The sequence below is a fragment of the Aspergillus steynii genome (genome assembly GCF_002849105.1).
Source record: "Aspergillus steynii IBT 23096 chromosome Unknown P170scaffold_9, whole genome shotgun sequence".
Classification (NCBI taxonomy): Eukaryota; Fungi; Ascomycota; class Eurotiomycetes; order Eurotiales; family Aspergillaceae; genus Aspergillus; species Aspergillus steynii.
Window position 1 is genome coordinate 641,711 of NW_020194406.1, and position 25,428 is coordinate 667,138.

A 25,428-nucleotide genomic window follows, 5' to 3' on the forward strand; every position below is an offset into this window, starting at 1 on the left:
GAGGTCTCGAATGCGGCTTAATCGAACGCAAGTATCGACCAGGATTAACAAGATCAACTCTTATCAGGAGCCATGCCGTGTCTTCATTGGCTATTTAAAATCCTCTACTATGCAATAACCCTAATAGACTCCCTCGAAATGTCATCTCCGGGCGATAAGCAGTGATATCTCCATGCCGTGTGATTCGCGAGTCTATACATGCATCTCACTGGGTTTGCTGTGTTCGATCGTAGTCCCTACTGATAAGAAAGGATGATTTATATAATTGTATGGAGAATGCAATGATCCATTTGAATAGAACAGATAGCATGTATCTTCATACACAGTCCAACCATGATATCCCTCAGCGACGAGAAGAAGCCTGCACCTCTTGAAGAGGCCAATGAATCCCTCCCCAACCCAGAAGATGAAGACATCATTATCCACCCCCAACGCACCTCAGACCCCCTAGATCCGCTGAACTGGTCCTGGATGCGAAAACACTCCATCCTAGGGATTGTGATGCTCAAGTAAACCTGCCTTCGGCCCTTTCGATCTACAACCCTCTAACCAGAGCAGATACTTCCTCTTCACCTACATCACCACCACCACCGTTCCGTCCTTCCCCGCCATACAATCCCAGTTCAACGTCTCCTACGACCAAGTCAACTGGACCGTCGCCATCCCGGCTCTGGGCCTATCCGTGGGCCCGCTCCTCTGGTCTTCACTGGCCGATATCTACGGCCGACGTATCATCTTCATCGTCGGCACCATCATCTCTCTTGTCTCCAGCATTGGCGCTGCAGTCGCCCATAACTATGCTGGGTACATGTCGGCGAGGTTCTTCCAGGGGTTGGGGGTTAGTCCGGGTTCGACGGTTGGAATGGCTGTGGGTGTGTTATATATACGGTTTGGAGGAAGAAACATAATGCTAATGGATACAGTGAATGATTTATTCTTTGATTATGAACGAGGTCAGAAACTTGGGCTGTGGGTTCTGGCGCTGGATTCGGGGTTGCTGTTGGGTCCTACTTGTATGGTTCCTCCTTTGTCTTTCTCTCTCAGGAGAGTATACAAGTATAGGAGACTAATCCACACAGTCGGCGGATTCCTCAACCTCCTCAGCGCCGCCTGGATCAACTGGTTCACAGTCATTCTCTTCGGCGTACTCCTCGTACTCGAGATCCTCTTCATGACCGAGACACTCTACCCACGGAGTCTACTGCTCACACAATCCCTTCCTCCCCCTCACTCTCACCCAGATATAAATCCAGAACCACCGCTCTCCCTCGAACCGAAGACCAACCCTCCCTCATCCTCATCCTCCTCCCCATCCCCAATAACCAACACCACCCCCTCAATCCGGCGCACCCAAACCCTCCCCCTCCTCAACATCCACCCCATCCCAGGCCTCCACCACCCCTCCCCCCTCTCCTCCATCCACCGCTTCCTCCTCACCTTCCGCCTCCCGGTAATCATCCTCGCCGTCACCGGCTACAGCTTCACCTGGTACTGGTGGATCCTATCCATAATCACCATGATGCCCGCCGCCTACGCATCCTACACGCCGCTAATCCAAGGCCTGCTCTTCCTCGGCCTGCTACTGGGGACCGTGCTCAGCGAGATCCTAGTCTCCGGACGTCTGAGCGATGCGTTGATGCGGCGTCTCACTCGCAGGAACGCAGGCGTCAGAGTCCCCGAGATGCGTCTTTGGATGGTGTATCCGGCAATGGTGGCCACGGGGGTTGGGTTAGTTGTTTGGGGGGTGAGTGTGCAGAGGGGGTGGCATTGGGGGGTTGGGCAGGTGGGGTTGTTTTTGGGTATGTCTACATGTCTCCTTTTCTTTTCTTTCTTCTGTTTGTGATGAGGAGGTAGAGGGGAGGAGGGATGAGAGATGAGATGGCTAACCAGAAACACAAATAGTCGCCTCCGGAATCCAAGTCGGAAATACCATCACAAGCGCATACATCGTCGACTGCTATCCGCTGCAATCGTCCAGCGTGGTGGTTTTCTACGCGGTGGTGTTGAATCTGAGCGCGTTTGTGAATCCGGTTCGTGCCTGCATCTCCTTCCATTATACATAGCTAGTCAGTCTCGGTCTCTATATCGAGCAGCAAGACTAACGCCATCTCAGTTCTTAATTTCTCCCTGGCAAGCATCCGCTGGCTGGACGTGGACGTTTACCGCGCAGGCCCTGATCGTAGTCGGCGCTGGGACGGGGGTGTTCGGGTGTCTGCATTACTTTGGGGGGTGGATGCGTGCGAAGACGAAGATGCCGGGGTGGAGGAATGCGGAGTTTGATTCTTAGTATATAGTATGCACCTGTTCTTCTGTAGGTGGATGAATACTCTGGACTATTGGAAAGAACAGAATTTATATATCCAGGTCTTCGCAGGCTACGGGTATTTACGTCAACTCAGCCTTGCGTAATAGCAGTAGTATGTATATGTATCTAACTAGGATTCCTAGACGCTCTGAACGCCGGTCCGACTTTCTGGTATGGTATGGTATATGAAAGTAATTTAGATGAAGAATAGCAGGAAGGAAGAAAAGAATAAAGAAAAGGAAACATAACGCCGTGTATGCCTGCCTGCTAACCGTCTGCTTCTAATGCAGACTCGACCAGACCATATCCATAACCAGGCGCCGTTGCAATAAAAAAATGAAGGAAGAAAATAGAGGTCAAAAGAAAACTAAAGCTGAACTTAGAGACGGCCGTGTAATCGTACGCGATACAGACAGGTCGTATCGCGCGATCCCCAGTTCGATTTCATTCGAACCACGACCTTGTTCGCGCGCACGCCGTGGATGTCGATCGTCGCATCGAGCTGATACCCCTGCACGTTATTCGGGGCGTCGATGTTGTAGTTCCAACGGGCGACGCGGTAGAAGGTCGGGCCGAGGTTGGGATCATCCGAGAAGGCGCTGTCCGGGTCATTGCGGTAGGCGAATCGCAAGGACTCCATCAGGGTCTCGTGCAGGGTTCGACCGTTTGCGAGGAGAGTGTCGCCCTCGCGGGAGAGGAACGTGGTCGGCGCATCGTCGCCTTCCAGGAACACGAACTGCGCCCAGAGCTCCAGCTCCTTGGGAGCCCTTTCGGGGGCCACGCTGGCTCCGCGCGGTATGTGTTCAATGACAACCTCCTCCGGCACGGCCAGACGACCGAGATCCACGGCGAGCTGGGCCATGCCGTCTTCTCGGAGTGCGCTGCACCAGCAATCTCCAATGTCCTCCCACGGCAGCAAAGCCTGCAAGTGCGATGCTGGGCTCTGGTACTTCTTGTTCATGAAATAGGAGCTTACGGTCTGCCAATAGCTGTCCTTCACGGAATATGTTGGACTGCTTAGGCGGGGGTCAACGATAGCCCCCATACCATGCGAGAAGAAATTTGGTTGCCCTGGTCCCCCGAGCTCCGGTTTGGGTAATCGCTCGATAATTTTAGTGGCCTCAGGAGGCGCCTCGGTTTTGATCCTCTGCATTTCCTTCGAAAGCGACGACACATCATTCCCGAGACGCAGGACGTGGTTGGTCAGAATTTTGACGGACTCGGAGCCTGTGGCGTTGACGGGAAGAACGGGTGATCCTCCAAACGGATAGCGCCAGCCGACGCAGCACGAGGTGTTCATTATGGTAAGGATGGACATGGCAGTTAAGAATATGACGACCGCGTTTCGAACCGCAGATTTGGGAACTTTGAGCGCCCATCCATCTAAGCAAGGAATAGGAACTTCATAATGTTTAGAGCGCTGTGGCTGCGGTGGCAAGGGAGGAGGCGACATGGTTTGACGGAATGAGGGTGCGCGTTTCGAAGAGCCTCGTAATGACGGATCCCGTGAAAGACTTCGTGCGATGCGGTCAGGGACAACAGCTTTGACAGCGTCCCAGGAAGACTGCGGTAAGGGCTCAGGCTGGACAACAGGTGTAAGCTCCGGTTCGGGTTCTCGCACAGGCTCTAACTCGGGCTCGGGCTCTGGTTCTAGGTACGGTTCTGGTTCTGGTTCTGGCTCGGGCTCAGGCTCAGGCTTAAGCTGAGCTACCACTTCAGGTGAGCGCGATCTTGAAATTGACAGTCGCGTTGGCGGCTCGTCCACCTCTTCGATAACCTCATTAGCAAAAGCGAGTCCGGAAAATCGACGAGGTGGCGCGCTGATATTTTGTCCATGTGGCTCGTCTCGAAAGGTGTTCCCCCGCGTTCTTTGCAGGTTGTCCTCATGAACGTCGCGCTCGACCCTGAACGAGATGACCGATTCGTTGTCAAGGGAACTCTGAAACTGAGGTGAGCTGAGGCCGGTTGTATTCGGGGCCGCGGATCCGAACCGCATCATCGGCGAGGGATAGAGCGTATCTGTAGGTCGAGCGAAATTCTGAGTGGCCGGGCTGGACGCCGAAGAAAGAGTATGTGGAACAGGCGGGGTTGGCGTAGGCGTGGAACCTGATTGCACGTCATCAGGGAAGTGAGGGGACTGGGTTGCTGAGCGCAGGTTATCGAAAAGCTGCTGGTCCGGCGTCGGCTCGCGTATTGATCTTCGAACCGGTGACGGGCTGGGCGACTTGGGTTTGTTTTGCGAACGGGTGTTCCCCGCGGACTCGTTAGCGCGATCTTCCGCCTCCTTCACACCCTCTTCGATCGTTTTGGCGATCTCGGCGAGACCCCTTTTGGGCTGCACGGTCAGCTTGCGAGGAAGAATGGCCGTCGTAGACGAACCGTAGGCGAACGAGTTTTTGGCGGGGATGTCCGGCAAGACGGGGTTCGCCGCGGGGGCGTTTAGAATGTAGGGCTGTTTGCCAGTCGGCCGGGCCACTGAAGCCCCGGTACGCCGGGTGGAAGTGCGCTTCTTAGGAGGCATCCCGGTAGATGCAAGTGATGTCTTGTTTGAAGACTAGTAGCAACACGGAACGTGTGAACTTTTCAGTCCTGTCATGACGGGTTAACCTGGAAATGCAGCAGAAAATTCACGGATACCTACGTCTGCACGGCGCAAACTGCAAACTGCAAACAAGGCAGCTTCAGCACAAAGAAAGGCCCGCTTCAGGATTGTTCAGACGAATGCGATCCCCAGTTGGAGCCTCAGGCAGGATGATACAGGATCTGGCTTGGCGAGACAATCGTCATGAATCCCCGGTGAAGACAGAATGATAGAAGAACAAGAAAGTTCAACACGAGCAAAGGGCCTATTTAGATTCTTGCAAGTAGAGCATATGACAATTATGCTCGCCCTTGAAGATAATTGTAATTGCCTTGACTCGTTATGGGGCCGCTGAATGAAGTCAGAGTGAAAGAACGCGGCAGATTAAAGTCGCGACCGCCACCGTCAAGGGGGCCTTTGTGTTGGCGATGAAAGAAACTGTTGTTTGAGAGTTGACGTTTCAGAGTAATCAAAGAAATAGAGCTGGTCGCAATTGAATGTTTTCAGACGGGACCAGATCCAGTGCGCCTCGGGCAGTTGTCGTCAATTCTTCATGCGCGACAAACATGGACGGCGCGTCGACGACGCGGGTGAATAGCGACTAAGAAAGTGGACTCGGCCACCACAATCGCAAAGATCAAGAAGCGGCGCAAGATGATTGATATCGACTCCAACTCAAACCGCCAGCGGGCAGGAACTGCAATTGGAGACAAACACACGCGCCGGAGAGGACGAGGACGAGGTTGGCCGAAGTTCAAGAGATACCGTACCGTACCGTACAGGCTGGCAACAGGAGCTGTCCTGATTGGGCAGGGATTGGCAGCAGCTGTCCCGAATAGGCTTAGTCGCGTACCGCACAACGCCGGCATGCGGGCGGTGAAAAATACGCCGTACACGCCTCCATTTAACCCGAACGGGAATGTGTTTGTTTCGTCCTCTCTTTCTTATGGCTTTGTCTCCTTCAGATCAAGGTACTCGACTCTTTGTCTCGTCCGTCTTGTGTCCTATTTTTATTTCTATTCTCACTCTCAGTTAAACTCATATTTCATACAGGTTTCATTTACAGCTGTCCAACAGCAATCCCTGCGCTTCTATCGTAACTCCGAGTATGAATGATAGATAATATACAAAAGTCCAACGACGCCTCGTAGATGGCCGACGCCTCATACAAATCATCTCCTCTAGCAAGTCCAAGCACCAACGATGCCGTCTTTGCGGCCTTCGACGAGGAATCCCTCCTTGAGGCGCACGTGGTCCACCGTCGCGTGAGACGGTCCCATGTCGTCCGTGCCCACTCCGGCTCCGCAATCCCAATGATGCCCGTCCGCCTTGTCGTACACCTTGACCACGTTCTCTCCGGCGGCGGCAACGATGCGTTTGGCGTCGAACATCATGCTGGTGATGGGGTGGTCGTAGGCGTAGGCGTCGTAGATCGATCCGCTTCGGAGGTCCCATATCTAGATCACGTCAGAAAACTAAACCTCCAGGCAATAAAAGAAGAGAAACATACCCGGATACTCCGGTCTGCGCTTCCCGTCACCAAGTGGAAGTCGTCAAACTGTAGGCACGTAACGGGCCCGGTGTGGCCCACCAGACTCCGATGCACCTGTCCACTCCGCAGATCCCACAGGCGGACCATACCGTCGGCCGTTCCGCACGCCAGCGCCGCATCGAAGCATTGAACGGCGCCCACGAAATCCGCAGAGGCATCCGGGACTCGCCCGGTTGGTCGCCATTGCGTATCTCCTCCCAACGAATCCGCCTGGGCCGCAGCCCACAGGACATCGAGTGTTTGTACACACCGGCCCTTGGTCAAGTCCCATTGCCGCAGTGTCTTATCCGCAGAACCCGAGATCAACGTATTTCCCCGGAAGTGGAGGGCAGTCACCTCGTCGACGTGCGCGTCCAGCGAGAACACATGACAATCCTCCAGGGTGGTGGAGTGAGATGCTTGGGAGGCGCCGTCGTCATCCTCGTCATCGTCACCTCGGCTCAAGCGGTTGTTACGAGGTACGGACCGGGCGCGACTCAAATCCCACAACTTGACAGATGCATCCATAGAACCCGTAGCGACGATGTTATCCTCGAGCTGTAGACACCGAACTGAGGCATTATGTCCCTCCAGGAATCCAGTGCATCGGCCGACATTAAGGTCCCAAACCCGTACGGTATCGTCCAATGCTGCAGTGACCATAGTGCCAAAAGGATAATCGAAGTCGATGGCAGTGACCATGTCGGAATGGGCCGGCATTTCCTTGATTAATGACCCGGGAGCGAAGTGCTCGTGCAGGACAGGCATGGATCGTTTCCCTGGCCAGAACAATCAGCGAATTACTTGGTCATGTAGCGACGAGCAAAAACATACGTATGGATCTCTGCTTCACACTCTTGGGCGAAGGCAGCTTCTGATAAATCGACTCCGACATAAACGACGCATCCATGGCCGGATCTTCCGAAGCAACGGAGTCTTCGTTTCCTTCCACAGAAGCCGGGGTTACCGGTTGTGCCGGCGTTTCTGGCGGTTCCTCTTGAGTATCTTCGAGCTTATTCTCGATCTCGGTCACTATTCCAATGTCAGAATCTTGCAAATCGCTACACTGGCCGGCAACCAGAGCAATAATCCACCCACATTCATGTTCCAGCTCCGCCTCCTCCATTTCCAACCCGGCCAATCGATCCAGAACGATCTTGCGCATATTGTGCAGGTTCGCGATCTTATTATCGATCTCATGAATCTCCGAGCTGCACATGTTCTTGCGCACGCCCATCAGATCCATGCGGCGCGTCAGCAGCTCGCGCTCCTTCTTCAAGTCACCCGGGGCGGAGGGAAGAGCGGCGCGATCGCCGCCATCCTTCAGCAGCTTCTTTCCCTTCGAAGAGCGCCGTCGATGCGATCGGCGATATTCCTGGTCGTCCTGCGAGGCCTGGAAGCCCTGGAAAAGGGAGTACGAGCTGGCGTCGTCGGGGATGTTTGCGAGGAGGTCGTCGGGAAGAGAGGAGATGGCCCGCGATTGGATTTCGGAGGTCGACAGCTTGGAGCGGACGAGGTCGGTCGGGGTTGTTTGGGTCAGGGAGAAGACTTTGCGCTGGGCAGTCGGTCGGCGAAGTTCGCGCTGGATATCCGCCATGGCATTATGGTAGCCGCCGCCGGAGGTCTCGCCATTTGGTCCGATCAAGTGGCCAGCCGTGGTGGTGACTTTCCGGCCGAACGCTTCGATATGCCGGGTCTGTGGGAGGAAGAGGACATATCAGCGAAAGACTCCGTGGACGGTTGCATGTAACGAAGTCACAGAGCAAAAGGAAAGAGAAAAGAGAAAAGACACAACCAAAAAAGCCAAGCACGAGAGCAGCAAAACGAAGAAAAAGAAAAAACGAAGCTCATTCAAGGCCTTACCGTCAGGCCGGTCCCGAGAAGACCGTCTTGCTCGACAATGTCCGACAGGCCAGAAGGAGACTCATCGCGGCGGTGTCTGTCCATGACACCGAGCACCAGGGTGAGGATGAGGCCTACAAGCCCATACGTGGTCCGGGGTAGCGAGGGAGGCGTTCAGATGCGGCCGCTGGACTTTTTGGGGGAGAAGATTAATCTGCGGGTAGTTCGACTGGAGAAGAAAGAAGGCACACGTAAGGTTTCGCTCGCATTACCGCCCATTACCGAGTATACTTATCTGGAGGGAGTGAGGCAGGGAGATGACAATAGGCATGCAAGGGGATTCTGTCTATATTTATGGGATATCGATCAAATGCCCCTCTCGAATTCCATCTCTTTAGTCACTCACTTGACCTTTCTCCCTTCTCTCGCTGGTCAAATGACGCTCTCATGCCTCCTCCGCGTATGGCCAATACCGGCACTGCGACTGGACGGCGCCTCGGTAGTAACTTACCCGCCGTACCTGCGCGTATCGCATTACGCTCTCTACGTCTGCGCCTCAGCAGGTACAGATGCCCAAGGCCAACGTGAGATTCTCCAGCAGAAAAACCTAAGGACTTCCAATCCAAACATCCGCTCTGACTCAATCCCACAATGGAGCTATCACCTGCACTCAAACAGCGGTCTCGATCTGACTCCATTCTGCTCGCCAGCATATTCTCCGATTGCACGAAGCCTCCCTCATTCCAGAGATCGGCGGGCTAGCGCTTTTCCCTGACCAGTGGTTCACTCTTTACATAACAAGCCCACTCCGTCCGGAGAACAGAGCCAAACTTTGAGAGCGAAGAAAAAGGCCAATTCTTCGGCAGCTCCAGTCTCGACGATTTATCTAGCTCGTCGGGCCCCCTTTCCGCCGCAATCCCATTATCACACAGTTCAGAGACAGGAGTTTCCCTGCAGCCATCCAGCCCCAGTCCATTTCTCAACAGGAGTCCGTGCAACCAACCATGGACACCGCCATCGATCTCTCGGACGCCTCCAAGGCCTTGGACCTGGCCAATATTCGGTTCCAGTTGATGTAAGTCCATCCTTGGTGTTTTCTCCACCGATTTTCATCATCATCCTTGCTCAGCACCCCAATCCTTATTTCCCGTGGCTTGAAACCCCACCATTCAATCACCCAATTCGATCTGCATCAACCAATCCATCCAAACTAACCAAATCCCACCTCTCTCCCTTCCCTTTCTTCCCTCTGCGGGGTCACCCGAGGGGTGAAGTTAGCGGGGAGGGACAGTTTCGGTGGTCACCACTCCCACAGCCGTCTTGAAGACACCATCACCTTCCACCTGATCGAGCGGGTGCAATTCCCACTCAACAAGCCCGTCTACGTACAAGATGGCGTGAAGATCCCCGGCAGCGAGCTGACGCTCCTCGACTACCTGCTGCGCGAGCAGGAACGGCTACAGAGCCGCGTGCGCCGGTTCCAATCGCCAGACGAGTATCCGTTCTTCCCGGACGTGCTGGAAGCCCCGATCCTGGCGCCGCTGCAGTACCCGCGCATCCTGCACGACAACGACGTCAACGTCAACGAGGTCATCAAGGAGCGCTACGTGCACGATATCCTCCCCGCCGTGTGCCCGGGCTTCGGCCGTGAAGACCGCGGAGAGACCCAGGAGAACTACGGCTCCGCGGCCACCTGCGACGTCAACTGTCTGCAGGCGCTGTCGCGGCGCATCCACTTCGGGAAATTCGTCGCCGAGTCTAAGTTCCAGAAGGAGCCGGAGCGGTTTGTCAAGATGATCAAGGAGAATGATCGCGCGGGTATCGATGCTGCTATCACCGATGCGAAGGTCGAGCAGAAGGTGCTGGAGCGGTTGGCGCTCAAGGCGAGGACTTATGGTACCGATCCGGCGTTCCAGACTGAGGCGCCCAAGATTAATATCGATGCGGTCGTCGCGATGTATAAGGTAATTTCCCTTCATGACTACATACGATCTATGCTAATCGTGTCTAGGAATATGTCATTCCCTTGACCAAGGTCGTCGAGGTCGACTACCTCATGCAGCGCTTGAAGGGCACCCAATGGGAGTGAATTCGGTTGGGGCTTGATGACGGTAATGCGCGATTTTTCTAGATGCCACGATTGTAAAGCAAGCAAATAGAGCCACGAAACAACAGGAAATAGAATCATACACGGGGAATGGAACCCCGTGCGCCCGACATTACGGGTTAATTTTGGGTTTACCACATCACAATTCTTCCTAACATGTCATAATTTTGTATCATTGCAAGTACCCCCTCCATCTATACCGGAGGCTTCAAGTAATCCGTCATATCCTTCACCGCGCCCTCCAACTTACCCGCCTCAATCAGCATCAAGCTGCCCTTCGTCCGAATGCCCAGTTCCTGGAACGCGCGCTTCGAATCCGAATGCCCATCGTCATGCTTATGCGTGTAATCAATCGACCCGGCACACAGGGCATGGCGCTCCAGCACCTCATCCTCGGGGTGGAAGAAGAAGCGCTCAGCCTCGCCGGCCTTCTTCTTCTTCTTGTTCGGTCGCGAGTCCTCCATGTCCAGCTTCGACTCGACCTCCTCGTACGTCTTCGACACGATCAGGTAGTGCGTGAAGTTGTACGGCTCCTTCTCCTCCAGCGCCCAGGCGATCTCCTCCATCAGCATCGTGTACATGGGCGGCACCACCTCCGAGGGCATGTTGATGAGTCGGTCGGTGAGGATCAGGCCGATCGGCGGGGGCGGGGTTTGCGAAAGGAGCGAGGCGAGGGGCGCTAGGGATGCGTTGGTCGAGGCTTTGCGGTGCAGGTACGTCGTTAGGTCTTTGATCACGGGGGTGTCCTTTGCGCATGCCGTTAGTCACCAATCACCACCTAACAGTAGCAAGCAAGCTAGTAAATCCAGCCATGCAGAATGGGCCATGTATACCTTATGTTCCTGGAGGTTCAGCACGCTCAAGAAAGCGTACGGGTCCGACTCGTTCCCGTCGACTTTGACGGTCGAGCCCAGTAGCGGCTGCGACAGGATCAGGTCTGATAGGGCGGACATGTCGAAGATCTGGGCGTCGTTGTCGAACAGCTGGCGCAGGAGGTTCTTGAGGCCGTGGAAGTCCACCGCCGGTTGGGGATCGAACCATTCGAAGTCCACATTGACCATGTCAATGTCCTGCGTCGTCGGTTAGTATCCTGGATTAATCGTACCTTCGTCTGTCGACCCAATGCCGCGGGGAAAAAAGTGAAGAACGTACCTCGTCGGACTCGTCACCGCCCACGGTCGGGTCGGTGCCGGCCATATCGACGTCGCCGTCTTTCACTTGCTTGCGCTTGACCATTGTGTTGGTTATTTGAGGGAGGGGGTTAAGGTGGTTGGTTGTTGGAGTTGGTGGTGGAATTCTTCATGGCGGGCAGGAAAAGTTGCTCGGCTCGCTAACCGCTTTTGAACGTCCCCGCGGAGTTTATTCTTGATCTATGAGTTGAGGATGATTTACATGGGATAGCTTTTTCCTTTTTTCCTTTCTTTTTCTTAGGAAATAAAAAATCCCGCTATTATTGACACATTGGTAATTCGAATGCATAATTGATCAAATGTCCCGTTGCGCCTTTATTTAGGTAAATACTAGGTACGCTCGAAGAAGTATATATTGACTAATGTCATGGCCTAATCCTGGGCTTTTAAATGTACTTCACCAGTCATCAACATGGGTGGAAGGAATACCCTTCAATAGATGCTATTCATGAACACATCTCTTCGGAATATGCTCTCATCTTCTGCTTCCCCTCCAATTGACATGCGGTGAATCACCGTACTCCGATTTAAACTATGGACTTCCACTAGTCGGCTTGTCCGCGAGAGCCCAATACCATAGAAATCTAGTCATTGAAACAAAACCTAACCAATCGTAACATTTCATCTCAGCCATAACCTGTATACCTCAAAATAATGTCCAAGAGAAAGAAAGCGACTAGCTGATCAACAGCCTCATCTATGATCATACCACCCATAAAGAACCCCCATACATCCAACCCCAAACCAATCAAACATCATACTCAACCTGTTCAACAGTCGGGACCTTATCCAATCTCGACCCAAAAAACTCCGCAACAGACCGCACCGCATCCCAAACAACCTGCACATCCTCCTTGGGGACCCCCAACCGTCTCGTCCCGCGAATATGCCAATGCGTCTCGACCTTCAAATTCTGACTCATGATCGCAGGGAGCACCACCATCTGGGTATCCAAGTCGTCCAGAACCTGCCTATCAGAGAGAAACAACCCATACGTAATCTCCGTCGACAACCAGGCGAAATCCCGATGCGCCGCGAACAGATCCAACGTGCCGGACGTGTTGCGCGCATACAGCTTTTCCAACCACCCGACGCCGCGGTCGTGGTTCGCCTGATCGCACTGCCACTCGCCGCGCGTGAAACTGTACTCTTTATCCTCGGGACGCTCGAGCTTGCTGATGGCGAGGATGGCCTCGATGGGCTTGCAGACGCCGACGATGATGATGCTTTTGAAGAGGGCTTCGCGCAGACGGCGGATCAGGGCCTGGCGGGCTTCTGGGGTGCGGTAGGGCTCTTGGTTGATGAGGTAGAGGTACAGCTGGTCGCAGCGTTCCGGGTCAGGGCCGGCGACGATGCTGGAGATGGCGAGGATGGGCCATTTGTCGGCGGGGAGGGAGGGGGTGGTGCTCCGGAAGCGGGCTTCCAGGGTCTCGAAGAGCTGCTGGAAGCGAGGCTCGACGGTGGGTGATGTCGTGGGCGCTGTGGTGGTGGAGGACATGCTGCGGGTTGGGTGGGCGGGGGGTTGCAAGGCGAGGTAAATTGGGGATTGACGTAAGTTGGAATGGCGATGGAGCGCGGTGGTGTTGGTGAGGGGAAATAAACGATGCAGGGCAGCTGGTTTTAGTCTCCGATTGCGGACGTCGTGAGACCGACATGCAGCCCGAAGATGTGGGCGGAGAGGTGTGTAGAGATGGCGCATTGGCGATGGAGTTAGACCGGGCCAATTGGGCTTCTGGTCATGGAAATAAAATCGAATATCGGGATTGAGCAGGCATGGCTGTTTCCCAACGCGTCTGGACCGCAGAGACTACGGCGTATGGCTTGCGGTGGCCGGACGTGCACACTAAGCATTGCTAGTCCCAACTACCTTATACTACTTCAGCTCCGTCGTAGTATAACCTCAACCTCAACCTCATCCTCACCGAGACGAACCCACGATCGACCAGCCAGCAAAAAGTCCAGACCCATCCACTCTGACGAACCTACAGAGTCCCTCGCATTCCATCAACCTCCACCCCACCGAAAGCGCATTCTTTTCATCATTCCCAGATCTTGTTCCCTCCGCCCCACTATGATCTCAGCGACTCGGCCATGACATCACATCCGCCTCTGGATCCCAGTATAAAGATGGCTCTGACCAGCGCTGGAAAGTACATCTCATCAGATTCTTTTCCTTCCTAATCCTCCTAATACCATCACAAGACCACCTTCCTATCCACCCTCCAACTCAAATCAACCTTTCCTCCACAAAACACTCCCATCATGACTGGATCTCAGGCCCAATCTTCCGTCGGTGGCGGCAACCTCTACGTCGACGGTGACCAGCGCACCGCTCCCCAGTCCGAGCAGGGACGTCCCGCCTACAAGCAGGGTGAGCCCGGCAGCCACAGCAACCTTGACTCCAGTAAGCCTTCTCTCTTCCTGCCTTGTCTCGCCACCCCGAGACCAGACCAAAGATCAAAGGAAAGACCAAATGCTAACAGCAAAACAGAGGACCAGCGCTCCATCGCCAACAAGCTCGCCTCGCAAGAGCGCAAGCCCGAACCCGGCAACTACAAGAACGGCGTCTACGACCCCGAGGCCGAGCTCAGCAAGAAGAACCCCACGCAGCCGGCCGTCAACCACGGCAACGAGCCCTCGAAGGGCGCTCAGATCGACCGCGAGCTGCAGCTCGAGGACGAGCAGCGCCTGCACGAGAAGGGCATCAAATAAATGCGTCGATGAGATATGATTGATTTCTTTGCGTAATGTGTCGGGTTTGAAATGAGGTTTTGGCATTTCTGGGTTTAGCATCGGTTGTATTATTAGCTATGGGAATGAAACCTATGAGTCCATGCATTCATTCATATTGTTATTTTCTGAGAGTAGGATAAATGGATGGAGGGTTAAGAAAGTAGAAAGTAGTTGATCGGTCTATGTCCGTATTAGAAGTATTATACATCAAGAATCAAATAGAACGAAGATATGTTGGGAACCTTTCTTCCAGGTCGTTGTCTCGTAATCGGCATGCAGATCATGCACTGGAGGCAGGGCCCAGTGTCGGTGGCATCCACTGTACAGGGAAGGGGGGTGCTCCTACTTTTCACGTCCAGGTGTTGTCTGTGGGTAGTGTCTCGGGTGGTAGGGTTGGTTGAATTTGGTACAGCGATTTCTTCTGGTTCATGACGTCAAGAGTCGAATTGATTGATCAACCCTCCTCGAAGAACTTGGGGTCGTTTTCATGCGGCTCCGCAAACACATTGTGCCAGTAGCCCACGACGTTCTCGCACGTCTCCGGCTTGTTGGTCCACGTCTTGAACTCGACCTCGGGGTTGCAGCTGACCCATTTGATCTCCTCCCAGTAGGCGCGCTCGGCGTCCGATCCAAACCGCTTCAGCGCGTCTTCCGGCACGATCCAGGCACGGCCGTCCGTGCCGTCCGGCCGCAGAGTCGGCGCCGTCTCCCACTTGTTGCCGAACACGTTCTCCGCCGGGTTGAACTTGGGGTAGTTGGCGTGGATGAAGAACACGCGGGGCGCGCGGTCCACCGAGGGGTCCTTCACGCGCCATTTACCCTGGCTGGTCATGGCGAAGTCGGCGATGGGGTCCGACTGCGCCATGGCCGAGCCGGCAATCCCGCCCTCCTCCTTGGGGTGGCCGATGGCCTGGACGCGCTCGCTGACGGCGTAGAACGGCTCGCCGACCGCCGATGCGGCCTGCAGGAAGGTTTCCTTGTCACCCTCGCCGGGGGCCCCCTGCGACAGAAGCCGGAAGTAGTGCGACGGCCCGTAGTAGTTGTAATAAGCGGCCAGTAACAGCGTCCGATAGTGCGTCTTTTTCGAGATGAGCATCTCTCCGGTCTCCGAGGACTGTCGTTCCGCCATAGACGGCATCGGTTGCCGGGAGATGTTGTAGTAGAGCGGCGAGACCGTGGAGGCCCAGAAGTCGGGCCAAATGACCATGCCGGTGGATTGGAAAGGCTCGTGGTTGAGCAAGATCTCGGGCTTGTCTAGCGGAAAGCAGTCGGCGTCCATCCAGACGACCTCCTCGAAGGACGAGAATAGAATCGCAAAGACCTTGAGCTGGTAGTGTTCGATGGCGTCAGTGCCAACGACGTCGGACAGAACCAAACACCGTGCGTTCATCTCGGGCAGCAGATCCTCGCAGATCTTCTTCTCATATTCATTCTTATCCTTCACGTATACCTCGACGGGCAGAGTGGACCCCGTGCGGCGCAGCATGCGCAGCGACGACAGAAAGACCGGAAGATAGGAGCCTCCCGCCGTCGACACGATGCCACGGGTCCCCGGGGAATGAACGGGGCGTAATTTCTTCGACTCGGTGATATTCTGGACGTAGCTTGCATGGGCCTCCTCCAAGATTGTCAGGTCATTGTCGCCGACGAGTTCGACAAGGTCCGGTCGGGGCTCGGTGGTCGTGGCATTGTAACCGATGGCGCCGGAGGGGTTCAGCAGGTTGGGAGGAGGGCATTTCGGTTCGTGCGTCTCGAGAATCGGCTTGAGGACCTTCCAAAAGACATGTTGGCGTTCTGTGAGGGGGACTTCGAAGGCCGTACTGGGGACGACGGAGGCTGGAGTGGGGGTCCAGTTGAAATAAACGGTGCAAATGAGGATCAATGCGCCGGCGACGGAGAGGATGGTCCTCAACCTGCCCGGTCGGAGGACTGGCATGGCAGGATTAAGCGCGAGATCTTTTTCAGGGCCGGAAGAAAATTTACACAGCTAAAGCGATGCGCCCGTCAGCTTGCCGGCAGAGAGGTTGGTGTGTTGGTTAGCTTATTGGCTCCGCCGCGTCGGACAAAATGCAAGTTCGATGGAAGTTGGATGCAAATAATCATGCGAATATCGAGCCCGAGGGAGAGACGCAGTATACTTAGTATCAGAGATACCGCAGCAGCATGACAGGCCAGGCCTGGAATGTTGCAAGCAAGACTCAGGAGACGCTTTCCGCGCGAGGCCTGCCCAGAGCGGCGATCGGAGAAGCCAAGCGTCCAATGACGGGGGGAAGAATAAGCAGTGGTCGCTGCGACTGCTTAGGGGAGTAATATATACACTATAGGAATGCTTTTCTTTCCTGAGAATTATCAGGAGGTAATACCGAGTACTCCGTAGAAAAATGGCCAGACACATCGTCTCGCCGTCATCATCATCCGGTCATCCTTCGCTGCCTTGGTGCCTGGCAGAATCGGACCGCTTCTAATTTTAGTTTTCTGCAAGGATTCCCTCCTCAACATCCCTTGGAATACAGGAGTTCCATATCAGTGGATTGGGCTTGCTGCAGAAGTGCAGAGCAGATATGTTCAGTAGCCCTGTATCCCATCACCCGACTGAATTACCAGGTGGTCAACACTGCTTCCCAAGGCACCAATAACCACCTCATGTAGATGAGAGTGGGTTTGTCGAGTACGGCTATATTGTCTGATATTGAACCTGACAACATGGCGGCGATTGCACACTGCTTGAGTCGGATGTCCAGTTCTTGATTCAACCAAAATCTATTTGGTACATCCATAGATAGGGGACTGTTTGTCGTTGATTACGATCTAGTGATAAGAAGCATCTTGGAAGAACCAAATAAAACCACAACAATGACAACGATAAACGTTCACGCCTCTCAACTAGACGCCTGAAAAATAGAAGCTGTAGATCATAGCTACTCATACCTACAGGATAGAAATGTCTGATAAAAAGAGTATGTAAAATGACATTCCAAAGAGATAGAAAAGCAGTTCCTCAGATGTCTCACGGCAGCATTGAACCGAAGCCTCGCTTAATATCGAAACTTTCTTTATAAGCGTAGTTTCCGTGTCGCTTAAACCAGTATACTCAGTCACGGCTTTCCAGGCATTTTAAACATGGCCATGATATTCAAGTACCCTTAGGATGTTCGAAAATGAGTCCCTGCTGGGCAGCCTGATAACCGCTGAAGTACCATCTTGTTCTCTTTCAGCTAGAGAAACAACTTGTCTCATCCCTCTCTCGGCAAGCTTTCTCCGGGTAGAGGACGAGAAGATGGTAGATGTGAGTTCCCACGGGAAGCTCAGTTTGCTCGAGCTTCCGGAGACTCGGCCAGTACCGGCCAAAATTCCGGGTTTGTAACGCGTGCCGCCTCTTCAACTGCGATTACTGCGGTGCCTATATTCTCCTGCGCGCAATCTACACTGGATGTAAATACAGAAGCGCATATTACGTGACTATCTGCAGAATAGCGTCGCGTAGTAGACGGGTTTGCACGCGGAAGGGAGTCGTCTCGCCGAGCAATATTTCGGTTATTCTTTTGACAGGGAAGAAAATGGCGGATCCAAAAGGAAGTGGAAAGAGAAAATTCCAAATAAGGGTGGTTGAAAAAGAGGATAGAGGTGAGGATGGGAGGTCGGGCCATGGTTGTCACAGGCTCATCAACATTCACTCTTTAGCCCTTACCAGCGGAATATCTCGGAGAATGAATATTGGCATATAGTAATAGAATAATGATACAATAGCATATAGAATGCATAATTGTATAATCCTAGGCATAATGTGGGAGGTGTCCCATGGGGAGTATGTAGCCTGTATCAAGCTTTTCACAAAGAACATGGCTATAGGACAAGTTCAACTGGCAATTAGAAAGAAAAAGGAGCTTGCTCCTCTGCAATGTAGTTCTGACCTTGATCAACACACCCAGAGCTAATTAAGATGCCAAAAGACCCCATCACTACTGCCAGGAATTAAGCAAGTAGGGTAGTGCATCGAAGTCTATATACTCACCGTAATACGCAGTCTACTGAAAGCCATGCAATGTTATTATAGCACTCTAGTAAAGCTATATGGTAATTCAGACTGCGTGCTAGCCCCTGTATGCTTGCCTCAGATCAATGGGGTCAGGATCTGCACCTAGCCCAACAAACAGGGGGTTGTATTCGCAACCAAAGCTGTTGAGCATGTAGGGGTCGATCCACAAGATCAACAAAAGGAACCCATCAGATGTAACGAAGAAATCCTAAGAAAGCTATGAAAAAAGGAAATTACTCATTCAACTAGCAACTAGGGATTGAGTGATCGTAAGGGATGGTGAGCAGGAGAGCGGGTGTTGAGATTAGCATCTGCACGGGAGAAGTAAGTGGCTATAGCTTTATGCGACGGGCAAGGATATACCCAAATTTTGAATGACTATAGATTGTCCAGTTGAATCATTCCTCGGAGGTAAACAGGGAAACGCCACTGACGAAGGCGATCCCTTCTATGGTGGAAAGTTCCATAGAATGCAAGCCATCCATCCACTTTCCTGAAAGGGTTATACTCGGACATCTTCGGCCTTCTGGTCCATCCAGGAGAAGGGAAAGAGGATTAACTCCGTACCTTAGCCTTAGCTGTCCAGGGACAGGTGGTGGAGCGGCCAGAAACTTTCGCTAGCTCCCCATAAACCCCGGGCATTCTCCAATCTCCGTCAACAGATTACCCAGAGCGGTACCCAAGCGTGGCTGCAGCGCGCCGCAGCATCCGAAGTACTGGCGGGGCGGCGGCGTTAGTTCCCGCCGGCAGGGCCAATGATGGAGGCGGCATTTTGCATTCCACAATTAACCTCGACTACGGACTAGTAAGTTTGAGACCGACCCATCGCGGTGGTGATTAAGATTCTGCCTGGAGGCCCAGAATGATGGGACGCAGGGAAGAGCTCCGGCGGACCGAGGAAAAGGAGGACGACCGGTCCACCAGTGGGAGGCAGTCACCGTGACGAGGTGCAGGCATAACTAGCTGCAGACAGGAAGATGATATACTCCGGAGCGTCAGCAACGGCGCATGTCGACTAAAGTAGCGGCAGGCGGCAACACGTGCCCACCGGGTTTACACGGTGTGGATGGTAATTGCTAACTTCCTCCATCGCATCCACCCACCCACTCGGACCATGATCTCTCGCTCTCCTCCACCGGCCAGACTTCAAGCCAAGTCTGGTTCGCGCTCGGGTGGATTCCTTGTCCTCACCGGTTGGCTGCCATCTCCCTCTGTGCTGCTGAATAAAACTAATTCATATTAAACGGGCGGGAGATGCCGCATCGATCGTCGCTTATCACGCTCCCTCCAACTCGCGTGTTGTCTTAGCACCAAACCGACTGCGATCGATCATCACCTGTGATTCGACCGTTTCTTAGTTACTGTACTTCATCATCATTGTCTCCCTTTCCTTTCCCCTCTTCCTTTTCCTTTCCCTTTTCTTCCCCCCTCTTGACAAACCCCCTTCTTCCTTATCTTCTTACCTCCCTCCAACCATAACGGGCCCCCATTTCCACCCTCTTGCAGCTGCTTAGTCGATCGTTCTGCTATCAATGCGACCCCGCAGCGCCGGTCGTCTCTCCGCATTTCTGGCTTATGACCATTTATACGCCTTCGGATAACATTCCGACCATGCCTAACGCCGACCGGAAAATGGCTCCCACCACAGCCCAAACTCGCAAATCATCCGGCTCCGAAAATGCTCCTCGGAAAAGACGAAAGAGAACGGTGGTCAGCGGTGCGCCCGATGATTGTTTCACTTGTGCTCGGGAAGGGACCAAATGCGACCGACGGCGGCCGTACTGCTCCCAGTGCCTCACTCTGGGTCGAGAATGCTCGGGATACAAAACCACGCTGACCTGGGGAGTCGGCGTTGCCAGTCGAGGGAAACTCCGGGGACTGTCGCTGCCCGTAACCGGGTCCCAGCCGGCCGCCAACTCGCCCAAGTCTCGTCGCTCGGGTGGCTCGCAGAAGAAGTCTACACCCTCGGAATTCCCGACAACGTCAACCTCCCCCTCTTCCGAAGGATTCTCCTCGATCGCCACCCCGGCCGCGCCCTCGTCCCAGCAAGACCAACAAGCATCGCCACGATCGGATGCTATTAGCGATACGACGGGGTCGACGGGGTTTCCCGAGACTCAGCCTTGGCCGGGTACATCCGCCCCTTATGTTTCGGAGAACCAGTTGTGGAGTCAACCGTACTACCAGCAAGTCGGAGCCACCCAGGATGTAATAAATTCCCATATTCCGCCCTCGACAATAGGCATGCTGCCTACACAGATACACACAGCACCGGATGTGTCACAATGGTCCCTGGCATCGCAGGGTCTAGAAACGTCCGAAACGCAAGAGACCCGGGAAGAGCTGGAAAGGCAGAAGAACCGTGAAAGCCCGTCATGGATGAGCGCCTGCCACTCACCGTCATTCTCCCAACTGCTGTTAGCACGCTCCGTGGGACGCACCCCGCGAATTCAATACCTGATCAGTTACTACGCTGAGGTTATTGCACCCATGATTGTCGCTTTCGATAGCCCCACAAATCCCTTTCGCACCTATGTCCTGCGATTGGCGCAGGAGAGCACATCCCTTCAAGAAGCAATCGCTACGTTGTCAACAAGCAACCTGCGCCAGCGACGTGAGCGAAGGATGATGTCCACCGAGAGAACTCTGCCGGCTCGGATGTCATCAATGGCCCTCCGCGCATTGACCGACGAAGGTTTAGGGGATCAGTATGGTGCCACCTCTCCAGTTGGATCCGCGCAGGAGGAACAATATCATCGATGCATGGCGGTAAAGGCATTAAATATGGAACTGGCTGATCCGCGCCAACGGCTCTCTGACTCGGTTCTCGCCACGCTTTTGATACTTTGCCTGTTCCATGTCTGCGACACGGGAGTTGCCCAGTTCAAAACGCAGTTCGCCGGAGTGACCAAGTTGCTGGCCATTAGGATGCGCGCCTCTCCTCGCGTGTCGGAAGAACTGAAGTGGTTCATTCGAATGTTCACATGGTACGATACCATGACGGCTACGACCAACGATCGTGAGGTGCAACTCCGTGGAACCTGCTTGGACATTGCCAGCGTCTCTGACGGAGAATGGGGCCTTGAGAATCTCGCAGGTTGCGATTCGAGCTTGTTCAAGTTGATTGCACAGCTGGGTCGCTTGAATATGCTGAGTCAGAACCAGGAGTCCCACACCCCTGTGATGCCTGAGGTGTATGTCCCGTCGACCACGCTTCCGCCGTCAATGGTCTATCATCCCTCAGACCCTTCGATGCTTAACGCGTCTGGTGCAAATGAACCATATTTATTTCCTTTGCCAGGCCCACCCCGATCAAATGACCACAATCGACCTGCCCTGTCCCCAACCTTCTGGGCCGAATGGTTTTCGTACCGACAGAAACTGGAATCATGGAGCCTTCCCTCCCACCGCGCTGGATCTCACGGTCCCTTCGAATCCGCACCCGCACCTGCAGTCATCACACAAGCGTACATCTCGCCGCCGTCATCACCATCCTCAAACTCCACTGTGGCGCCCGAGAACATGGATGACGTGTACCACACCTCCGAGGCCTTCCGCCACGCCGCAATCCTCTACACCGAGCGCCTCGCCTACCCCGACATCCCCTCTGACCACCCGCGCATCCAACACATCGTCCACCGCACGATGCGGCACATCCTCGCCGTCAAATCCGACGTCTACCTCCTCTGGCCCCTCTTCATCGTCGGCTCCGAATGCGTGCTCGAAACCCACCGCACCATCATCCAGCAGCGCTGCAAAGACATCTCCAAGGACTCCGGATTCCTGAACAACTTGTCCTGCCTAGAACTCCTCGAGAAGATCTGGGCCGAGAACCCCGCCTCTTCCGAACTCACCAACAACCCGACAGGCACAGGCCCTGGCCCCCACCACGTCGCCTACACCGGCCCCCTGGGCGCCGTGTATTCAACCTACCCGCAGCCCGCCGCCTCGTCGACCAGGGAACAAGGATTCCGATGGCACAAGGTGATGCAGGCCAAGCGCGCCGAGGGGGAATACGCGGTGGTATGACACGACGCCTTTCCGGGGTGTTCTTGCACTCAGTATATGAAGAGTAGTACCTACGATATGAAACGATACCTATACCCACCTCAGATCAGAATCTCTCCTGCCCTGCACCTCTCAGAGACCCACAGTATCTGAATTGCATGTATGTACGATGATTACGGGCGGCTGCATTTACAATATACCATCTCATTTGCGTTGTTTTAGTCTTTATGCCTTTTTGTATGTATGTATATAAGATGGGATGGAATTTGTGTCTTTGTTGTTTTGATTAGGTGATGTTAATATCAATCAAGATTATCATTATCATCATGATATCAATATCGTAGCTGGGCAAAACCCTTCTTTGAATAACGAAAGAGGAAAGGTAGAGTGATTAATGTAAGTGATTCCATTCCTCGTTAGCTTTACCTCCGAGTCTCAAGCCCAGAGTAAATACATAATTATGTTACCAACCGCAAGTAAGTAACTATCCTCGCCTAGCGAGCAACAGCCCTCATAAACAGCACTAGGGTATCAAATGAAAATACAATCAAGTCCGCTTCTCATCGCGCGCCTCAGAAACAATCCCAGTCGTGCTCTCCTGCTCATAATCCTTCTCATCGATCATATACTCGTCGTCGTTCAGGTGCTTGAATCGGAACCAGAAGACGATGGTCTGCAGCGCCAGCGCCACGGCAGGGGCGCCCCAGATCCAAATCAGATACGGGTCCTGGGTGACAGGGATAAGGATCTCGCCAAAAGCGCTGGACAGGGCGTTCATGAAGAGGAAGATGGCCATGACGAGGCCGCGCATGCTGGGTGGGGAGCGGGCGTAGGCGAGCTCGTAGGCGGTCACGTTGCAGAGACATTCGGAGAAGGCACCGAGGACGGTGTTGGGGATCTGCCACCAGATGCTGAGCGGGCTGACGTCGTCGCAGGTCGAGGCCTGGTAGCCGCAGGGGGAGGTTTTGTAGACGCGCCACTGGACGATGGCGCCGATGAGGCCGGAGATGGCGGCGAGGATGAATCCGACGGTGATGCGGCTGATGCGGCCGAATTTGATGTTGTGGCGGGTGAGGAAGGGGTAGAAGACGTAGCTGAGGAAGGGCACGGAGACGATGATGGTAAGGGCGTTGAAGTTGCTGAGAAGATCGTTGGGAGCGCCGTTGGTGACCATTGAGGCACCTTGGTTGGAGGACACGGATCCGATACCGCCGTCGTTCATGACCCAGATCGGGAAGTAGAAGAATATTTCGGTGGCCACTGTTGGTGAATTCATTAGCATATGTCTAAGAAGAAGAGCTTGTGACGTGAATCTGAAGGGTACTAACCAAGGGTTCTGCGCACGTCGTCGACTAATTTATCGGACCATGCGACTTGGACGCCTTGAGTCGCGAGAACGCTGGGCTTGGCCGCGTCAAAGAAGTTCTTCTTCCACACTTTGAAATTGTTACGTCGGAGAGCCGTGGAAATGATCCTAATGATGTTACCGAGGTCGGAATGTCCACTCGGCGGCTCTCGGTAGGTTTTTCTGTAAACAGCAAAAAGAAGAATAGGGAGAAGGAAGTAGATGATGCCCGCAAGCAAGAAGGCGAGCCAGAAACCGATGTATTTCTCCGAATATGTCGTAGCAAGCATGAAGAAGGCACCGATGTTGACAAAGCCATAGAAAATGAGCATCGTGCGCTGGCTGGTTAGTTCGGGATCCACGATCACTTTTTCGCCTGACTTGAGGGCCTTGGTATAGGATTTCTGGTGACGGTTTTGGTCGAGAACGACGGGTGCAATATTAGGTTTAAAGATTCCCGCGCCAACTGCCAGCAACAGCAGACCGATGATAAATGGCGGGGCAGAGTTCCCAGTCCCTCTCGCCAACACGGAGGGTATAGCGCCGAAGATTTGAATGAGATGAGCAACACCACAGATCAGCACGCCAACGCAGATCGCGTAGTATCGACCGACGTATACATCAGCCCACCTGTCATATATTAGCTCCGCGATCAATTAACAATGCATGGGAGAATTTACCAGCCACCAAGGATAGGCAACACATAAGCCAAGAAGGAGAAGAGTAATGTAAGCCCAGAACTAGCTTGGAGACCCATTCCCAGAGCGCCGGCCGTTTTTTGGGTGCCTCGAGGAGGAGCACCGGCTCCATTACCACCTAAGGTTCATTCTGTCAGCATCACTGTCGGTTCTACTGGACGTTAGGCAAAAGAGCATACCCTCAGGAAGGGGAAACTGGATGAAGTTGGAGAAGACTGTTTTTGCCCCATAGTACGATGCACGTTCGGCAAACTCGACCAGACACAGCGAAAAGGACACAAGAGGCATATTGCCGGCAACCTTGCGAAGAGTCTTCTCTTCTTCTTCGGTGGGAAGGGGATATTCATCACTTTCAGCTGAGCTCAAAGCCGTGATCTCGTATGTGTTCTTCTCTGGGTCAGCAGTCGCAGGATCTCTGGTAGTCGACTCGACCGCCTCTGTCGAGATGATGGCCGAGTCGCTATGAGCTTTGTCCCCGGTAGGAAGTGCTGCTAATATTTTCATTCCTCTGTGTCAGTAATTGGGGAAAGCCTCTGTGAGAGATGAAAACATACACATTGTAGCGAAGCTTGAGTAGCACTCGCGGGGGAAGATTGTTTTTGGAAAGAGGTCTGTCGATCACAGAGCAAAACAACGAGAAGTGAGAAATGAGATGAGCGTCTTTTATATTATTTCACTCTCATTGAGCCATGGCCAGAACGACTCTGACTTCCCGCAACGATAAAAGTGGACACCGGGAGCGAAGTAAGGGATAGAGAACAGCAAAAGAGGAGTAAAGTGGAAGTAAGACAGTCCGGGGCGAATATGGCGAAATTATTGGTCCTGTCATGCAATGCAACACTAGCGCTGGTAGTACAAGGTCGGAGGCTTCTTTGCAATTGGCGTGCTCGGTATACTAAGATCTCTTTTGCATGCTTATCTGTGCCGCGGCAGAGTGGCTCCGGAGCGATTGGCCTCATCATAGTCTGCTATCACGCGATCCAGGCTTTCCCCAATCCTTCGCTCTGCGCGATTTGCTTTACCTAACAGCATATTAAATTGAGCCTAGCACG

The 25,428-nt window shown here is 53.7% G+C and overlaps 10 protein-coding genes across 10 annotated transcripts; 4 read left to right on the forward strand and 6 right to left on the reverse strand.

Annotated features, from left to right (window-relative positions):
- Positions 1-333: 333 nt before the first annotated feature.
- Positions 334-2,287, forward strand: P170DRAFT_458933 (putative MFS transporter; the record flags this gene model as incomplete). The annotated part of the gene is made up of 6 exons (XM_024851828.1): positions 334-509; positions 559-872; positions 924-1,013; positions 1,080-1,799; positions 1,903-2,030; positions 2,114-2,287. 6 exons carry the CDS (start codon positions 334-336, stop codon positions 2,285-2,287), a joined length of 1,602 nt encoding a protein of 533 aa, XP_024699615.1.
- A 156-nt stretch (positions 2,288-2,443) lies between these two features.
- Positions 2,444-5,157, reverse strand: P170DRAFT_283280 (uncharacterized protein). The gene is made up of 2 exons (XM_024843197.1): positions 4,947-5,157; positions 2,444-4,894 (listed from the first exon to the last, which is right to left on the reverse strand). Exon 2 carries the CDS (start codon positions 4,824-4,826, stop codon positions 2,685-2,687), a length of 2,142 nt encoding a protein of 713 aa, XP_024699616.1. The 5' UTR covers positions 4,827-4,894; positions 4,947-5,157; the 3' UTR covers positions 2,444-2,684.
- A 751-nt stretch (positions 5,158-5,908) lies between these two features.
- mdv1 (WD repeat-containing protein) lies at positions 5,909-8,549 on the reverse strand. The gene is made up of 5 exons (XM_024850122.1): positions 8,281-8,549; positions 7,516-8,113; positions 7,252-7,449; positions 6,397-7,196; positions 5,909-6,343 (listed from the first exon to the last, which is right to left on the reverse strand). The coding sequence occupies exons 1-5, from the start codon at positions 8,362-8,364 to the stop codon at positions 6,068-6,070; spliced, it is 1,956 nt and encodes a 651-aa protein (XP_024699617.1). The 5' UTR covers positions 8,365-8,549; the 3' UTR covers positions 5,909-6,067.
- Positions 8,550-8,920: 371 nt separating this feature from the next.
- Positions 8,921-10,477, forward strand: P170DRAFT_440622 (chorismate mutase ARO7). Its single transcript, XM_024850123.1, has 3 exons — positions 8,921-9,334; positions 9,575-10,223; positions 10,271-10,477. Exons 1-3 carry the CDS (start codon positions 9,264-9,266, stop codon positions 10,346-10,348), a joined length of 798 nt encoding a protein of 265 aa, XP_024699618.1. The 5' UTR covers positions 8,921-9,263; the 3' UTR covers positions 10,349-10,477.
- Positions 10,408-11,649, reverse strand: P170DRAFT_513527 (protein-transporting protein BCP1). The gene is made up of 3 exons (XM_024855119.1): positions 11,519-11,649; positions 11,200-11,436; positions 10,408-11,112 (listed from the first exon to the last, which is right to left on the reverse strand). The coding sequence occupies exons 1-3, from the start codon at positions 11,600-11,602 to the stop codon at positions 10,561-10,563; spliced, it is 873 nt and encodes a 290-aa protein (XP_024699619.1). The 5' UTR covers positions 11,603-11,649; the 3' UTR covers positions 10,408-10,560.
- A 521-nt stretch (positions 11,650-12,170) lies between these two features.
- On the reverse strand, positions 12,171-13,268 carry P170DRAFT_440624 (uncharacterized protein). Its single transcript, XM_024850124.1, has one exon. The coding sequence runs from the start codon at positions 13,052-13,054 to the stop codon at positions 12,305-12,307; it is 750 nt and encodes a 249-aa protein (XP_024699620.1). The 5' UTR covers positions 13,055-13,268; the 3' UTR covers positions 12,171-12,304.
- A 339-nt stretch (positions 13,269-13,607) lies between these two features.
- Positions 13,608-14,389, forward strand: P170DRAFT_468029 (uncharacterized protein). The gene is made up of 3 exons (XM_024852522.1): positions 13,608-13,702; positions 13,759-13,960; positions 14,048-14,389. The coding sequence occupies exons 2-3, from the start codon at positions 13,819-13,821 to the stop codon at positions 14,266-14,268; spliced, it is 363 nt and encodes a 120-aa protein (XP_024699621.1). The 5' UTR covers positions 13,608-13,702; positions 13,759-13,818; the 3' UTR covers positions 14,269-14,389.
- A 4-nt stretch (positions 14,390-14,393) lies between these two features.
- On the reverse strand, positions 14,394-16,655 carry P170DRAFT_440626 (alpha-mannosyltransferase). Its single transcript, XM_024850125.1, has one exon. It carries the CDS (start codon positions 16,223-16,225, stop codon positions 14,744-14,746), a length of 1,482 nt encoding a protein of 493 aa, XP_024699622.1. The 5' UTR covers positions 16,226-16,655; the 3' UTR covers positions 14,394-14,743.
- A 2,784-nt stretch (positions 16,656-19,439) lies between these two features.
- P170DRAFT_440628 (Zn(II)2Cys6 transcription factor) lies at positions 19,440-22,624 on the forward strand. Its single transcript, XM_024850126.1, has one exon. The coding sequence runs from the start codon at positions 19,937-19,939 to the stop codon at positions 22,352-22,354; it is 2,418 nt and encodes an 805-aa protein (XP_024699623.1). The 5' UTR covers positions 19,440-19,936; the 3' UTR covers positions 22,355-22,624.
- Positions 22,625-22,880: 256 nt separating this feature from the next.
- P170DRAFT_416873 (putative MFS peptide transporter) lies at positions 22,881-24,966 on the reverse strand (the record flags this gene model as incomplete). The annotated part of the gene is made up of 5 exons (XM_024847147.1): positions 24,931-24,966; positions 24,556-24,867; positions 24,359-24,494; positions 23,662-24,308; positions 22,881-23,593 (listed from the first exon to the last, which is right to left on the reverse strand). The coding sequence occupies exons 1-5, from the start codon at positions 24,932-24,934 to the stop codon at positions 22,881-22,883; spliced, it is 1,812 nt and encodes a 603-aa protein (XP_024699624.1). The 5' UTR covers positions 24,935-24,966.
- Between the last annotated feature and the right edge of the window lie 462 nt (positions 24,967-25,428).

Excerpts from the sequence above, each read along its gene's own strand:
- P170DRAFT_440622 (XM_024850123.1), top strand. The coding sequence starts at position 9,264 with ATGGACACCGCCATCGATCTCTCGGACGCCTCCAAGGCCTTGGACCTG. Across the intron at positions 9,335-9,574 it reads AATATTCGGTTCCAGTTGAT|CCGTCTTGAAGACACCATCA; the intron begins GTAAGTCCATCC and ends CCACTCCCACAG. Across the intron at positions 10,224-10,270 it reads CGGTCGTCGCGATGTATAAG|GAATATGTCATTCCCTTGAC; the intron begins GTAATTTCCCTT and ends AATCGTGTCTAG.
- P170DRAFT_468029 (XM_024852522.1), top strand. The coding sequence starts at position 13,819 with ATGACTGGATCTCAGGCCCAATCTTCCGTCGGTGGCGGCAACCTCTAC. Across the intron at positions 13,961-14,047 it reads CCACAGCAACCTTGACTCCA|AGGACCAGCGCTCCATCGCC; the intron begins GTAAGCCTTCTC and ends ACAGCAAAACAG.
- P170DRAFT_513527 (XM_024855119.1), bottom strand. The coding sequence starts at position 11,602 with ATGGTCAAGCGCAAGCAAGTGAAAGACGGCGACGTCGATATGGCCGGC. Across the intron at positions 11,437-11,518 it reads GCGGTGACGAGTCCGACGAG|GACATTGACATGGTCAATGT; the intron begins GTACGTTCTTCA and ends CCGACGACGCAG. Across the intron at positions 11,113-11,199 it reads TGAACCTCCAGGAACATAAG|GACACCCCCGTGATCAAAGA; the intron begins GTATACATGGCC and ends GCATGCGCAAAG.
- P170DRAFT_440628 (XM_024850126.1), top strand. The coding sequence starts at position 19,937 with ATGCCTAACGCCGACCGGAAAATGGCTCCCACCACAGCCCAAACTCGC.
- P170DRAFT_283280 (XM_024843197.1), bottom strand. The coding sequence starts at position 4,826 with ATGCCTCCTAAGAAGCGCACTTCCACCCGGCGTACCGGGGCTTCAGTG.
- mdv1 (XM_024850122.1), bottom strand. The coding sequence starts at position 8,364 with ATGGACAGACACCGCCGCGATGAGTCTCCTTCTGGCCTGTCGGACATT. Across the intron at positions 7,450-7,515 it reads GGCGGAGCTGGAACATGAAT|TGACCGAGATCGAGAATAAG; the intron begins GTGGGTGGATTA and ends ACATTGGAATAG. Across the intron at positions 6,344-6,396 it reads GCGCAGACCGGAGTATCCGG|ATATGGGACCTCCGAAGCGG; the intron begins GTATGTTTCTCT and ends GACGTGATCTAG.
- P170DRAFT_440624 (XM_024850124.1), bottom strand. The coding sequence starts at position 13,054 with ATGTCCTCCACCACCACAGCGCCCACGACATCACCCACCGTCGAGCCT.
- P170DRAFT_440626 (XM_024850125.1), bottom strand. The coding sequence starts at position 16,225 with ATGCCAGTCCTCCGACCGGGCAGGTTGAGGACCATCCTCTCCGTCGCC.